The sequence below is a fragment of the Lupinus angustifolius genome, chromosome LG11 (genome assembly GCF_001865875.1).
Source record: "Lupinus angustifolius cultivar Tanjil chromosome LG11, LupAngTanjil_v1.0, whole genome shotgun sequence".
Classification (NCBI taxonomy): Eukaryota; Viridiplantae; Streptophyta; class Magnoliopsida; order Fabales; family Fabaceae; genus Lupinus; species Lupinus angustifolius.
In genome coordinates this window covers 25,643,189-25,661,032 of record NC_032019.1, presented here as the reverse complement: position 1 = coordinate 25,661,032, position 17,844 = coordinate 25,643,189, and the positions used below count along the sequence as shown (strand labels likewise).

The 17,844-nt window shown below is 32.8% G+C and overlaps 1 protein-coding gene across 1 annotated transcript in view; it reads left to right on the top strand.

The window, feature by feature from the left end:
• The window catches only part of LOC109361262 (2-isopropylmalate synthase 2, chloroplastic-like), a 30,985-nt gene that overhangs the window by 12,722 nt on the left and 419 nt on the right, over nt 1–17,844 (top strand). The window contains exons 7-12 of the mRNA XM_019606659.1: nt 3,324–3,357; nt 3,446–3,520; nt 16,365–16,448; nt 16,718–16,852; nt 17,415–17,551; nt 17,638–17,735. Of these exons, the coding sequence (XP_019462204.1) occupies nt 3,324–3,357; nt 3,446–3,520; nt 16,365–16,448; nt 16,718–16,852; nt 17,415–17,551; nt 17,638–17,725 (553 nt within the window). The 3' untranslated portion in view covers nt 17,726–17,735. The remainder of the gene's footprint in view (nt 1–3,323; nt 3,358–3,445; nt 3,521–16,364; nt 16,449–16,717; nt 16,853–17,414; nt 17,552–17,637; nt 17,736–17,844) is intronic.

The following is a 17,844-nucleotide window of genomic DNA, read 5'->3' as shown; positions in this document are numbered from 1 at the left end:
TAAATGGCCCCTTATCATTGTAGGCCTTGCACGATCACACCTGCACCACCTGCCCAAAGCGGACCCTCACAGATACTAGTAATCCAATTAGGAAAGCTCTTCAAGTAACGAAAAGCATTATTTGTAAATGAAAATTGGTCACTTTTGAACACAAATCATATGTCTCAGCCTTTTCTTATCCTACCTAATTAAAAAAGTGACATTTAAATTAAAATGTACTTCTTAAAAATAAAAATAAATATTTTTATATTATTTAATGTTATACTATTAACTCGAGATAGGAAGACACAAACTTACTATTGAGTGATGATGACTAACTACCAAGTGGTTTGGTTGAAATGACTTCTCAAAGAATCATAATTTTGGGAGCTTTTACTAATACCTTGAAATTATTTTTTGCCCATATAAATTTGATGACTTTTTTGTTTAGCCCATACTTTAAACTTATATTAATATCTATTACTTAATGCATTCTTATAACTTGGTATTTATTATCTAGATGCATTGTACCTATAGGCCTTTGATAAATTATAAAAGGAGGGCATGATAAAACAAAATAAAAGTGTTAAATGGCTTTATTAGGTTAGGTGTTTGGCTTGCCTGCTTTACAATATAGTTTTTTTAAGGAGCTATATATCTTACATATGCATATACTAAACCTACCCTAAATCAAAATATTAGACACTCCAAACTCACACACACTGAGTCCAATATGTTGTTTATATTGTGTGTCCTCCCTAGAAGTTACAAGACAAACTACCTGCCCCTGTTTGGTTGGTTGGTTCTTAATGTCCTAAATGGTGTACTAAATCATGTATCAGACAAATGAAAAAATGTTATTTCAAGTAAAAAAATTAAATATTTATTAATTTTTGTGTGTTTTAGTTCAATATCATTGATTTGGTATATGGTTTGGGATACCATTTAGGATAACAGTTTTATGTCCACTAGGTGTATCATTCTTGCTTGGACCCACCAAAATAACAGCCCTTAGCCCTAAGTCCTAACTTTGCTGTATGGTTTCTTTCAATTCACAACTAACCTGAATCTGATCAAAGAAAAGCTAGAATTGGCCTAACCAAAGAAGGTACGTTTACAACCCAACCTTTTTATAGGTACGTTTACAACCTCGACTTCAACCCACATATAAAAAAGGGTAGAACAAACTATTATTGCCAAACCATGGGCGGAACGATATCTCCCACATCTTATATGAAGTTAATTTGCGAATTGAGTTTTGAATAAATAAATAAATAAAATACTTCAAACTCATGAAATATACTTGTGAGTCACCTCTAAAATCTTTAATTTCTCTTCGTTTCCCTCTAAAACTTAACTAGCAAACTGACCTTTAGTTGAAAAAAAAAGATGTTAGTTAAAACGTGGGATTCCAACTTGGATTCTGTTGGGAAATTAAGAACCAATTTCCCTCCTATGTGTGATGCAAAATAGACACTTGTAGAAACAGCAAGTGTATAAAGAAAATAGAGAAAAGTAGAAGAATAATACTAATAATTTTTAACATGGAAAAACCTTCTCAATGTGAGAAGGAAACAACCATGAGACCTAGTCCAGAAAATATCTCCACTATAGAAAGTAGGATTACAATATTTGATTATCTCTTACGAAGAGGATAACACTCAATCTCACCCAAAAAGGATGGAAATATAAACTCTCTCTAATATCTCACTAGGAATACAAATCTCACACTATATGGATATAAACTTTCTCACTTTCTCTCTATGTTGTTCTTTCTCACTTGCTTGTTGTATCTCTTCCTCACAAATCTCCTATATATAGTGAAGGGGAGGAAGACTCCATCATAAAAATATAGTGGATGATTAATTATTGTCATACTTTTCAAGGCACTTTGAAAAATACTACTTCAACTTTTTAAGTTAAACTTCATAATTCACAAGAGTCAATGAATAATTCTAAAACTTTAGAATAACCATCATTGAATGTACTTAATGGTTCATCTACCAAGATTCATTGGTCTTTGCTTCCACATCAATTAGGAAGAATTCTTAATCTCTGACTCAACATTTGGGGTCAATTTGCAAATTGAGTTTTTGAATAAGAAGAAAAATGAAATACTTCAAACTCATGAAATATACTCGTGAGACGTCTCTGAAATCTTTAATTTATCTTCTTCCCTCTAAAACCTAACTAGCAAACCGACATTTAGTTAAAAAAAATATGTTAGTTAAAAAAATATGTTGACAAGTTAGAACTATGCATGTGGGATTCCAACTTGGATTCTTCCTATATTCCAAGATTGCTCTGCTACGAGACAATACACCCGAAAATGTCCAATGTCACAAACAATGATTTAACTTATGGATTGCATCACGTGATGTGAATATAATATTATGGTTATGGTGACCGTGCAACCGTATCATATCATAATTGTGGTATAATACCAAATCACAGTGATGTAGCCGCATCGGATCACAATGCAACCGTATATATTTTTAATATTGGGCTGCATCAGGTTACATAAGACTGCATGAGGCCATATCGAGTTCTAAAATATATTTTTAATATCCACGTCGAATTGACATAAGATTGCGTTGCAACGAACACAATAACCACAATTACAATATCCACAACCATTACCACAATCGTGAAAGCAATTTAAAACACTGATTTCAAATAAATATATTCATTATATGCCGCTTCAAATTTGTAACCTCTCTTTACTTGTTCTCAACCCTCTCACATTTATTTTACTAACTCATTAAATTTATTGAGCAATGCACATCAACAATGAGTTGGTTTAACGATATAAGGTTCGTTAGATTTCCAGAAAAACCAAAAGGTCAATGATTCAATTTTTGGGAGCGACATGTTAGGAGATGTAGTCACACATCTTAAAAGAAATTAGTTCATTACTTATAAAATGAGAATATCTTTGATAGTACAAAAAATAAATGCATGTGACTCACATATATTTGTGTATTTGTGATTAGATCAATTATGTGGTTCAAGTACTGATCTATTAGTTAAACCAATATATATGTTTGTGTGTGTTTAGATCAATTCTGTAGTTAATCTACTGGTTGAACCAATAACTTAATACCTTCATCAAATTGATGATGAGTGTGGATTTAATAACTTTACAAGTTAGAAATACATACTTTCATTTTAAAATTTCATCTGGTGAAAAAATCCACATAATAAGAGAGGATCAGTTAATAATTGTATTCTTTTGTCGTCGAGAGTATCATATAAACTTTTTTTTGGAAACAAGAACTTTAACCCCATGCAAACAGTTCTTTTATTGTCTCCCCTCAACTAAAACTTTTTATCTATTGATATAGTGGACGCCAAGCTTTGAAAAAGCGACTTGGAGAGGTATGCAATATTTCCTTTTGAATTTGAGATTAAAGGCAGAATGCAATTTTTTTTAATCTATTTTAAGAGTTATTATATTTTGTTTCAGCTTGGTTATGTACTTAAAGATGATGAAGTTGAGAGTCTGTTTTGGCGTTTCAAAGCAATGGCTGAGAAAATAAAGGTTAGTACGATTTGTGATTTGCTTTCTCATATGCTCCTTTTAACTGTATTATATAATATATAGTTTTATCTAGCTAGCATTTACTGTGTCAAATAGAAATGTTATTTGATTTTGTTCTAAATTATTATTTTGTCACTATCAAATTGAATTTAAGTCTGATTTTTGGATTTTGGACAAAGCAAACTAACATACGCACACTCTCTGATGAAATGATTGTGAAACCAAAATAAATTGCTTTCTTTTCAATCTCTAATTCTTATGTTCATTGGTCTATAAAAAACATACATGCTATTATATTAATAAAAGAAGCCTTCATTGATTAGGATTAGGACTAGAGTAAATGCTAAAAACCAATGTTATATATTGCAGCATCTTATTGTAACTTGTATCAATTAGAAAACACTTCATTAAATTGTGTGTGGTAGGGCTTATAATCCTTATTGTATAATAATATTTTGGTAGTTGTTCAATGCTGCCGAAGACATATGCACAATTGGTTGAACTCTGTTAATCAATTCTATTGTCTTTTTCTCGACTACTTATTCTCTTCACTTTATTTGATTGTTTGTAGTCATTGTTACACTATGATCACTTCCGTAGCACCAATAATTGGTATTAGAGGCAATTGAGCACCAAATTCATGGTGAAGAAGTTTGATGAAACTAGTAACTTTAGATTGTAGCAAAGAAAGGTGAAAGATATTTGGTTGGACAAAATTTGTCAAAAATACGACGTGAGGATAAACCGGGTGAGTTGAGGGATAAAGAAACATGGTGGCACCATGATGGCACCACACCTGTGTTAGATCTAGAATCCTAGAAATCCATGTAAGGATAGTCTCATTTCGCAAGTGCTGTCAAAATCTCTCTAGACATTAGAGAGGATGATATCATTTGATATGAGAAGTGGTATATTCTTATGGTGTTTTTGTACAGTCGTGATGAATGATGTTAATTGCTAGCGTATCCACAAAAACGCACATGCATTGATTGACTTTAATGCAAGGTGTAACACAAATATTGGTTTGGGTGTATGGTATAACACATGCATTATAGAGATGCAGAGTGAGATACAAGCATTAACTTGATGCAAGGGTGTGTCAATGACATTGGTTGACATTGACACAAGGTGTGTGATGTGGATATATTCTTTATGGTGGAGTATGATTGTTCTTTTGAGCTACAATTGTGAGAGTACACAATGATTGTAGGGGTTGAGGCTTTCCAAGTAGCTATATGATTCAGTTGGACTGCGTATTGAAGAGTTCAATTGTTGACAAACTTTGGTATAAAGACTCTATAATATCGAAAGACTTCTAGCAATAGGCAGTATGTTTTGTTGGACAACGATATAGGAAGCTGCACTACAAGTTTAAAGAGCTAGGCTGTTGGTAACATCACAAATGTTACTCAGAAAGGCTTATGTTGAAGAGAGTAGACTCTTGGTGGAGGAACTGTTAAAGAGAGTTAGACATTGAGCAAGTTAAAACAAAATATTCACTAAGATGGAAATTGTTGCGTAGACTTCTAAATGAAACAGGTATCTTAATCAGATTGTTGGGATTTGTTTGAAATAAGAAGTACCATGTTGCCTAGGATTAGAGTAAAGGAGAGAATCCTATGTTATATATTAGACTTAAGTTTCTTGTTATAAGTTGCACTAATTAGAAGTACCTCACGAGCTTTCGACCCATATGAGCGTGCTAGAGCGTGTAATATTTTGGTAGCCGCTCAACGATCCCGAGGATGTTGGCACAAATAACTGAATCCCGTTAATAAATTATTTTCTATTTATTCTCTGCGCTTTGTTTGATTATTTATGGACAATAATGCGCGACGATCAGTTCTGCTACACCAATAATTTTCTTTCATGTACATAATCAAAGTTTAAAGATGAGATAATAGATTCTGGATCTGTTGGATGCATGATTGCATATGTTGATTTTATTTTTGTATATGATGTTACTTAACCTTGCAACAAACCCACAACTTTAGTTGCATTTGTGTAACCTCTTGATAGATTTGAAGACATCAAATAGATCACTGGACATAGACTCTTATATAACCTGAATAACAGGTTTGAAATGGATCTAATAAAGCAATAAGAGTCACGGTATAATCTAAAAAAATAAGAAAAATTAGAACCCCGTGGATTAAGGATCTCAGCTTTTAATCATTGTCAGTAACTTGTCTTGCATTCCAGATTCGGTAGCATTGGTTTTCCTTTATAATTGTACACCCGTTCTCATATAATCTCTATTTAGTAGTGTAAGACTATATTATATTTCCTGAAAGACCAAAATGTCATAAGTTCAATTTCTAGGAGTGACACTTGTTAGATGGACAGTCACACATACTGAAAGGGATTAATTACTTATCCATAGAGTGAGATGTTGGAAATTCCTTTGATTGGTGAAATACCAATCCTAGGATCTTGAATTTAATGATTCTCGCACATATTTATGAATCAAAGGGTGCAATGTCATACCTGAATCCATGTTCCTGGATGTGCTCCTTTGATCCACGTTTCTGAAAGAGATGTGGTATGATGGCCTTCCTCAACCAAATCCTTGATTCCTCTTGGGACTTGCGTTTTCACTCTGATGGGGAGATGAGAAAACTAAATTTGATTTGGTGTATTGGGGACCATAACCTTCCTGATGTGTTAACTTATAGGGTTCCCATTATCCCCTATGGGTTAACCTGATGGGTATCCACCCATTAAGCCCATATCCGTTATAACCTTTTAGAAATCTAAGGGGTGTCACTAATTAGATCACTTATAATGTAACCTCGAAAATAAATAGTTAATATCATTGTATCAAATATATGATGCTCACCTTAATTAGAAATTTATAATTTCTAACATGAGAATCTCTATATGTAATTTTCATTTTCTTTATGTTTTGACGTCTCCTTTTTATAAGGAAAAGATGTATTAATCCCTTGAACATAATGGGTGCTCACCCAATACAAGAGAAAAGTTGTGTATTTACAACCTGAATAAATACAAGCCTTAGGATCAACGCACCAATTTGTAAAAAGAATAGATCTAGGAGAAACAAAAGATGAAAATCAAATCCAGGATCAAGTCCATAACTTCCACAAAAACTCACAACTCTCTCCCTAAAGATAGCTTCAATCCTCAAAACCGAGATTGACCACACTGCAATAAATCAAAGCATTCTCCAAAATTTTATCCGATTAGCACTACCAATGGATTCATGCAAATTAAAGGATTATAAAATTGAAATAACATGGAAAGGAATGTGAAACCAAGAGTATAAGCTCTTCCGCAATCATATCATCTACCCTCAACATATTCTTCTTGAACAACTCATCCTTTTTCAGTAACCTTCTTCTAAAAAGCTTCTAAACAAAACAACTGATGTTTGAGGGCATATAATTAATCCGACACTTTTTAAGGACATTACCTATTTGAGTGTTGCTTTGGTTCAGGAGAGACATGTAAAATGTTTTAACCACATATGATCCTCCTGTATCTAAGCCCCAATTCCATCTATCACTTGCCTCATGTTTGCAAGAGTAATGTTGAATGAGATCTTGCATATTACTAACTAAAGTCTCCTTTCTATCAAACAAAGGCATTCTCCAATGAATCTCCGAAGAAAAAACATCAATAATCCAACAACCACTATCTGACATACTAGCCTCTTTACCCCGAGCTAGGGAAAAACTATTTTAGACTTTTTTTCACCCACCCATATGTCTAACCAAAAAAGAGTTTCAGAGCCATCTCCGTTTTCGTTCCAAATATTCTAAACAAATCATTCACTAGTCACCCCATTGGGCGAGCCCACTTTTCCCAGATGCCTCCACCAACTCGAGACGCCATAATTACTAGCAAGAGATAAATGAGAGCCATATTTTGAGTTAATGACCTTCAACCAAAAAGCATTCGACTCGTTAAGTTTGCGCCATCTCCATTTCCCCAAGAGTGATTCATTAAAAAGGGACACGTCATGCACTCCTATTAAAAGGGGATTTCACCGCTAGGAACTCCTACCTCAACATCAGATGTGTCACTTGTTGAAAGAGGTTTTCTAGTGTGCAAGTTATTTTATTTAATTAGAGTGATGAGTGATGAACAATTTATTTAGTGACTTTATTTATTTAATCCCTTTTCGGGTTCCTTTTAACCATACCATAAATGTTGGTTTCGTTTTATTAAGTTAACCACACTATTTCTTATGAAAGATTGGTATCAACGAATAATAAATAGAACAAAAGAATAAAGTTAGTAGTTAATCGTACCACTTCTTTTAAATGGTTGGTATAAAGAATAAAAGAATAAAGTAATAAATAAATGTTAGTTGCGGAAAAGTAAATGACTGAAAGTAAATGTTAGTTGCAGAAAGTAAATAATTGAAAGTAAATGTTAGTTGCGGAAAGTAAATGAAAGAAAATAAATGTTAGCGGTTAGATTATTATTCATCACTATTTTATTGTTAAGTAACAATCCATTGATTGGATTGCATTTTTTCATATTATTCCTATGTACAAAGTTACAAACCATGAATTGGCTTGAACTGATGTTTTTAGGAATCTTTAATCAACAAATAAAATTTATAAAGTTTAACACTTTACTATTTTACACTTGCATCTCTTTCAAGATTCAATTGCAGTATAGTATAGGGTTATGTCGAACCAAATGGAATTGTATTAGTAGAAAATCATATAGGCATATTATAGAAAAAATAATGATGAACAAAATTTTCATGATTTTGTGCTATGTTGCATAAAATTTAAATAAGAAAACATAAACTAATATTCACAAATTCTTGAGGAGAAGATTGGTTTGAAATATGAAATTATTTCTAGACTCAAATGATTTTTGATAACATTAACAAGTCATGTGTTATACTTTCTGATTAATTCCAAACATCATTTCTAAATCCCCCATCTAATGTCCTAGTATGATAAGATGATTTGCATACCTTGCATAATACACTAAACAATAGTTAACTACCACTCGTCGGAGAAGGTTGTCATACCCTACTTCAGGCTTGTTAACATTGTTTAGCCTTGAATACAAGTTGCTTAAAATAGATGCTTTTAATTGACAAGTGAACTAAGACTTTTTAGTTCACTTGTCAACACTTTAAGAAGAAGCATTTTTGGATCTTTAAATCAAGTTATAGGTGATCAAGCTAAAACCGCATTAAAAACTTCTTAAAGAATCAAAACTTAACCAAAAGTAATAACTTGAATGTATTGACATCAAAATGTGATACAAATGCAGAAAAGAAATAACATTACACCATAATCCAAATCAATATTTAGGAGCATGAGCTATCTATCCAAGGATGAGTTAGTTTTGGACCCAAATGAGATTACAAAATTAACTTTTGCATCACATTTGCCAACTCCTTTCTCCTCTTGAATTCTAAGAGAATATTACAAGATTTTACCTAAAGACTAGCTTGGAACCATGGCTCTAAAGTGTAAAAATTCTAGAAAGAAGTGTTTAGAGAGAAGAAATGAAGAATGGAAGTCATTTTGAATGGTGGAAGAAGGCCTTTATTTATAGGCAACTAGGTACCCGCCTGGCCCTCTTTTTGCCCATGTTGGGTGCACCAAACCCTTTAGCATGGGTTTGGTCTTTGGCCAACCAGCTTAGTCAACTGCTTGGTGTTGACTCACCAAATCTAGTTGTGAGCTACTTTACCAGACTATTATGGACTATTCTGAAAAGTGCACATGGGTCTTGTCAAGTGAGGTCATGTATGATGTAATTGTTGCTTGGTGACTAAGTCAAGTTGACCACTTTGCTGGGTCCAACCTGCCTAGCTGCTTAGTTGGCACCGTTGAGCTGCATGCTTGAGCAACTTGTCTTGCTCTGGCTAGGTGTGTGGTTCTAGGCTGGGCGGTCCAGGTGCACGCTGAGCTGCCTGCTTCAGCAAGTTGGCTTGTGTCAGGCTTGAGTCTGATTGTGCCATGCTTGTGTCTGACCGAGCCAAGTTGGTGCTGGTCAACTGGGCGGTCCTGATGTCCACGCTAGGCTTCTTATTGAGAAGCTTCATGTGTTTGGTCCATGCTTATGGCTAAGCACTTAGCTTGTCATGTGCGCATCAAAAATGGCTTATGTGGGCACCTTCTTGCTTGACTATTGTTCATAATTTTTCTTCTCTTGATTTTTTCCTAGAAACTTCACACAAAGATATGGAAAAGAGGTGGACAAAATATATAATCAAAGTATGACATTTTACCTAAAAAATGTTGAACTACGTTGGTTTTGCATGATTTGCATAGGATAAGTGCCATGAAAATTGTATGAAAATTAAGTATTTTTGGCACTTATCAACTCCCAAACCACGTAAGTCCTTATGCTTTCAAAAATATGCCCAAGACACATAGACAATGCCCTTACCACATCTCTTGTAATCCCAAAGATAGTTATGTTGTAAGTAGTGGCAGAGCTTCTTTAGGGCAAGTGGGGGCAACTGCCCCCATGAATTTTTTTCCTAATTTTAAAAAAAAAATTACTTACCTATTTTAATATATATTTTACCTTATACAAATTGTACATTCCTTCTAAAAATTATAGATATAAATAAAGTTTTTACATGTGTAAATATAGATATTGTTTATAATATTTATTTCATTTGAGTTTATAATGATTTTGCACTTAAGATCACAAATTATCTTTGTCAAACTTTTACAGCAAAAGTCCTAATATTTTATGTATTTTTATAAATCATTTAATATTTATAACATGTATTTTTATGCAAAAATTATACCTATAGACTTTAATGTGAGTAAGAAAATATTTATTTGAGATTTCAATTTCAACCTTTTATTATTGATGTCGTTAGTAATTCATGCTTGAAAAACTATCAATCATCTCTGAATTAATTGCAACTTTGATGATACATTAAAAACAAATGCGTATAATTTGTTTGATTAAGTTATTCGTTTTATCTTAACTATTCTGGTTAACTACTATAGGAAAATCATTTTCATTAACGAACACAACCAAATAAACTTATGTAGTAAAATGGAAGATAAATTTCTTGTACGCAACATGATAATTTATATTGAAATGTAAATATCTAAAAAATTTACTCTTAATTCAATCATCGATGAATTGAAGCCTTTAACTAAGAGTAACACTTTAAATGAATGTACATTTTTATTTAATATTTTTAATTATTATTATTTAGAATTAACATGTTATTTTGAAACATTGAAACAATTATCTAATTTTCTTTATATTTTTTGTTATTCAATTAGCCTTAATTACAAATTACAATTGAATATCATTGCCCCTTCTAAACTAAAGTTCAAGATCCGCCACTAGATGTAAGGATACAATTTTTGCTAACACCTTCTTAGGAGCTTTATAGAGAGAACAAGAAAGTAGTAATGTTAATCAAAATGCCATTCAAGAGAATGAGTCTCCCTCCAAAGGAGATGTGCTTGTATTTTCACGATGCAAGCCTTTTAGATATGACATCAGTCATACTTTGTTAAGTAGACAACCTCCTTGGATTAGCTCCACCGGAATACCTAAGTATAAGAAAGAAATAGATCCAATCTTACAAGGAAGGAAGTTCTTTACAACATCAATGAATAAGTTAGAAACATGTATACCAAATAAGGAACTCTTTTGCACATTCACCTATAATCTCGAGGCTACCTCAAAATACCTTAAGATAGTCTTCGTACACCATACATTTTGCATAGTGAGCAAATTGAAGGTCACAAACTTAAACATCTAGTATTCTAATTTTAAAGACCTCAAACAAACAACCCCTCTCGCCTTTCAGACCAAACCTGCAAAGCCTTCTACTACAATAAGAAAAAGGAAGGGAGCCATCAAATCCTCCTAGCTAATGCCTTTGGAAACAAAGAAGTTGTTCGACAGAGTCCCATTTACTAGAACTAACATGGATTGTGGAAGAGAGACAAGCATTAATCCAATTCCTCCATTTCATAAAGAAGCCAAACTGACAGGGCATATAATCAAGGAAACTCCAATCCACAAAATCATATGCTTTCTCAAAATATATCTTAGAGAACAAACATCCTTATCATTTTTAGCCAAATAGATTATCTCATTAATGACAATTGTAGCATCCAAGATGTTTCTATCTTGAATAAATGCAGACTGAGAATGAGAAATTAACAAACCCATAACTCCCTTAAGCCTTCCTGCCAAAATCTTTGCAAGAATCTTATACAAAGACCCCACAAGAGAGATCTACCGATAGTCTTGAATCTTATTAGGACTCATGATTTTTGTAATTAGAGCAATGATGGAAGAATTTAAACCTTTGGGAAGTTTTTTGTTAACATGGAACTGCTAAACAAAGAGGATAATATCCTTTTTTATCACACTCCAAAGTTCTTCGAATAATTCGAAGTTAAACACATCAGGCCTTGGGATCTTATCACAAGCACAACTCCACACCATAACTTTGATATCATCTTCCAAAATATTAGAATACAAAGTAGTAATTTGGTTGGAATCCAACCTCATAAAATCAACCCCATCCAGCTTCAACTTCACCGAGTTGTCACTTGAAAACATCCTTCTAAAATAAGTTGTAATCCCCATCTTTATAGCTGAATTCTCTTCACACCATACACCATCCATCTAGACTCCTCGTATATGATTCCTCCTTCTTCTGTTATTAACACATGCATGGACATAGCTAGTGTTTGCATCCTACTCCTTCGGCCATTTTCTTATAAATTTTTGTCTTAGTAAGTTATCCTTTAGATTTGCAGATTTCCACCAGTCCGCCGAGAGGCTTTTCCACACAGAAATAAGATAAGGACCTAAAGCATAATTTTCTCCTAGAATATCCAAATCTTGAATATCTCGAGCCAACTGCCCCAATTTTGTATCCAAGCACCCCAAAGGTCTCCTTATTCTAAACCTTAATGGATTCTTACAAAAAAAATTATTTTTCCTTGACTATGAAAGCCTTTCTACCCATACAAGCAACACCATTCCAAGATTTGGCGACTAAATCAACAAAATTATGATGATGGATCTAACAGTTGTTGAATCTAAATGGAAATGGCCCCTATCCATCTTCTTTGGTCTCAGAATAATAGGGAAATGATCATAAAATTCCTAAAACAAAGCCCATTGAGACGTGTCTCGCCATTTCAAGAGCCACCCAGCTCATAATAGGAATATATTAAACATGCTCATTGCTCCATTCCCAGATTGATACTAAGTGTAATTTCTACCAATAAGCGGTAAAGATACTAAGTGTAATTTCTACCAATAAGCGGTAAAACAACTAGCTTTAACTCGCTAATCCAATCATTAAACAATTGAATTTCTTTTTTGCAAAGCCCCCTACACTCCCCTTCTTAGAATCACATCTAATAGGTTAAAGTCACCAAAACTGCACCGAAGAATATGCGTCAAACTGTTTTTTAGGATCACTACTTCTTCCTATAACTGTTTTTCAGAGCAAACATACATGGAGAATAAATATTAACCAAACAGAAAGTTACATGACCATCTAGCCACACTACAAGCAAAGCCAGAAAATCAGTGCCATGAAAAGTGTTGATTCTCTAGAATTTATTGTTGTCTCAAATGGTTATAGTACCCCCAGACCTACCAAATGATGGGTTGAAGTCCCAACCATAATCTTTATTCAAAGAAAGACAATTCATTGGACACCTCCTTATTTTCCTAGGTTAGAAACAAAAGCAAAACCGATTATATCCCTTTCCTCCAAGTGAACAACTTGTTTTAACCACTCCAACTTCCTCCCATTCATATGTAACACGAAACATTTTCCTAGATCCCAAATTTTCCCAACCATTTCTTCAACATCATTGAAATGAAATAGGTTGTTCATCCTAACATTTGAATCAGTAATTGAGTTATTGATTGAAGAATCGAGAGGAACAAGAACCTCCCCTCCCATAGAAACCAAATCCAGAGGTCTCCGTCACACTTTGTGTTCTTCTCATTGGCTAGAATAACCACCTAACTCATTGTATGAAATTTAAATAACTTATGAAAGTGTTTATAGATTGGTAATTCTCACAAGTCACAATCACTTAAAGAGTTCTCACACATAGTTCACGTATCTAGTTGAATAAATAACCAAGCTTCAGATAAAGATAACACATTGTAGGTATGACCAAGTGATTTATCAAGTTTGAGTCCAAAGATATTCTTGTCGCTTTTCTAAATTGCATTTCATTACAAACATAATTGTTACAACAATATAGAAATTTTTGGTGTCTCTAAAATACATGGCAACCCCAATTTGCAGTATATGGAACATAACTATCACTGCAATTTAAAATGTTAGTCAAGTGTATCAAATTGTAGACCATATGCATTATGTGACGCGGTTGCAATATTATTGTTGTAGTGACCTTCGTAGCCTCACTCCACACAACACAATTACAATAGAACACATTTGGACCACATCAAAGTAAAAAAAATGATCACAAAATATTAATGTCTCCATCACCAAAATCCTCACACTAACCACAATTTAAAACACTACAGTCATCCTTAAACACCTAATTTTACCATTTTAGGATTGACTATTATGTTCCGGTCACAAAGTAACTATCACAAAATATATTTCGATAGCTCAACTCATATAGTACAAGTTGTCATCTATTGTGTACTTAAAATGGTTGTAAATCATAAACAACTTTTCTCTTCAGTTTGATGCACAATGGGCATTGCGGAAGCGACAAGTGGATAAAGAAAATAGCAAATAGTAGAAAATGACACCAAAAATTTTAATGTGAAAAAACATCTTCAAAGTGAGAAGGAAACAACTATGGTACCTAGTCCAAAAAACATCTCCGTTATATAAAAGGATTATAATATTTGTATCTCTCTCTCACACTATGGGCATAACATTCAAACTCACCCAAAAAGGACGGAATACCAAATCTCTCTAATCGTACTAAAACACAAGTTTCACGCTAAGGTGAATATAAACTCTCACTTTCTCTCAATGTTGTTCTTCTCACTTGCATGTGCATCTCTTCCTCACAAGTTTCTTTTATATAGTGACGAAGATGAATGTTTCATCTTAAATATACGGTGGAGGATTAATTGTTGTCATACTTTCAAGATACCTTGAAAATACTACTCAAACATTCTAAGTTGGACATCATATATAGTTTTCAAGAGTCAATGAGTAATTCCAAGATCTTGAAATGACCATCATTAAATTTATTCAATAGATCATCTACCAATATTCATTGGTCATGCTTCCACTTCAATTAGGAAGGATTCCCAATAAAAAGTGGTGCTTCGCTCTTCCTAATTAGATTAAGCTTCAAACTTGAGAACTATGTATAAGCATGGTAGTTAAATTTGTGATCCCACTCGTGGGATCGCACGACTTTACGATCTCCAAGAGGTAGCTCGTGCTCGATCTTAGCCTGTGCTCGACCTCCATAAAATATGGTGAAATCATCATGTTGGAGCATAGGATTGATGAAAATGACGAGCCTTCCGATTCCATCTTCTCTCCACTTATCATTTCTCTAGGTTTACTGTATCTTTGTTTTGATTCTATTTTGTTGCAAAATGAAGAAGACAATTGCTACTAGGGTTTGATCATGTCGTTTAAATTTATGAATTGAGTCAGGCCCATTTATATGTTTGTTTAAGAAAGCCTGTTTTTAATTATATTCTATATAGGAAAATTATATTTTGTCACATGTCTTCTCATTGTAATTAATAGTTTGGGTCAAGCCCATTAGCTGAAAAACTGATAGGAGAGTATAGATAAAAAAGATGCATCATAAATGAAGGGCACATATGTTGTCCCTCTCCTTTGTGTCACTCCATATGTTAGGAGATATGATTGGCTAGAAAAATATTTAGTAATTGCAATTTTAACTTAAATAAAAAAATTTCAATCAATCAGATATGATGGTACATAGAGTGATACAAAAAGTGTGACAACAGATGTACTCACATACAAGAATTGATTGTAAAGAAGGATCATTATAGACATTTCGTTTATTAAAGTTGAATATAATTAATGGACTGAGTCTGACCCATATAATTATCTAGATGAAAAATAGTACTGAAAAAAGTGAATTTTTTAAATTCTCTATGTTGGACACTATTTATCTATTTAAAATCTTTCTAGTAATTTAGTAATATATATATATATATATATATTGATAACTAGGATTTTATGAGTCGTGTTACGATTCGATTCTAAGTAGAACCTCGATTTTAACTACCATGTCTGTGAGTACTCTTAGTGGATTCTTTGGTTCTTCATGTAAAAAAACTTTAATGAGAAAGCGTCCATAGTATTTTGGACATCTAGTCTTCTCTGTGTGACTGTGTAATCTTGCACTTGTCACTACTTGGTTATCAAGTGGTCTTCTTGATCAACTTTTATCAATTTGGTTTTCAAGCTTTTTATTCAACAGCCTGCATCATTGTTTTCAATTACAGTGCATAATGACAATTATCAGCATAATATATAATTTTGGGAGTCTCTACAACAATATGGTAACTGTAGTTGTTGTCGTGTCAGCTACATTTTCCTACAATTTTCCACAATTGCAATAAATGTAACATTGCCATAGTTGCAATTGCAATTTAAAAGGCCGGTGTAAATATAACACTTACTCAAATACTTGCAAGATAAGGTTATAACACTTCAAAGTGATAGAGCTAAATAAGAACATTTTCAATATAATTTGTTAATCGCCCAACACGATGACAAACTTTTCATTAAGAGAGTTTTTGACATTACAATTTATATTTTATTATTGAAATGGAAAACTATATAGATTCATTTTTTAGAGTTATGTTTTCCTATTGTTTGATTATTGTTTGGTTTTTGTAGAGTTTATCTGACGCCGACCTCATAGCTTTGGTTTCAAATGAAGTTTGTCATGAAAAACCTGTATGGAAGTTGGGTGATTTACAGGTAAATCTAAATATGGATTAAAACTTGGTATTTTATATAATGGCTTAATTTGGCAATGTAGAACAAATAAAATAATCTGAGTATAATATCTATGCATTATTAGTATAAATATTTATATATAGTAATTATATCATACACCATTTATTTGGACAACTTTTTTGTTGAAAAGTCAATGACTATTAAATATAAATGGTGGATGATACAATGGCAATGTATAAAACTATGAGTGCATACTTTTTTTTTCCTCATATCTATATTTATCTTAACAGGTGACTTGTGGAACTCTAGGTCTTTCAACAACAACTGTCAAACTTGTTAACTTTGATGGTAGCACACATGTTGCTTGTTCAGTTGGTACAGGTCCAATTGATTCAACTTACAAGGCTGTTAATCTCATTGTGAAGGTTTGGACTTCTATGAACACCTGGTTGTTAGAAACTCGTGTTGATTTTGAAGCATAATCACCCAATTCTAAGAATGAATAATGATTTTTGTCCCTTTTGTGGTTTGCTATCTTATTTAGCCTTTAGTAACCAATGGAATTAAAAGACTCATCTCTTATAAATAAGAATGTTTAACGTTATTTTTTTTATCAGCAATGGAATATTTAACGTTTTTACATGCAGATTATTTACCTTTTACACGAAGTTGTGATTTTCATACACAAGTCAATGCAAGAAATTTAAAGTTAATTGATGGGATGTTCTAGGCATGCAAATCTTCAATAATTCCCTATAGTAACCTCTTCTCATAATGGGGTCATGCATGAACTCTTTTTTTCCCTTTTGGTATGATGAAAAACCAGTATTATAAAATGTGGTTGTGTTGTGTTTATCGGAATTGTCGAAAATAATAAAAATATGTAACCCATAACCAAAACTATAATATTATGACATCAATTATAATTGTAGAGTGTAATTTAAAACACCCTAAAAAACTATTGATTGTTAATTTAATTTTATGTAGGAACCTGTGAAACTTCTTGAGTACTCAATGAATGTAGTCACAGAAGGCATTGACGCAATTGCCACTACACGTGTTGTAATTGGTAAGGAGAAGAATGTTAATGCTTTAAGAGAAGAAACTATTCATTCAACTTTTAGGTATGACGAGTTTAATTGTTGATTACTATTATGCTTTCTAGTCATACACACTAACAAAACTAATAATGTTCAATTATGTTTGATAGTGGGACTGGAGCAGGAGTAGATATCATTGTTTCCAGTGTGGAGGCTTATATAAACGCATTAAATAAGATGATAAGTTTGGAGGCTTAATTTATCTTTAGTTAAAATCTTGTTTGTAAGTTGGTTTTAAGAGGGAAAAAAACAAAATGGAAAACTTGAGAGTTATTTTATAAGTGTATTTCATGACTATTAAGTCTTTCACTTTCCTT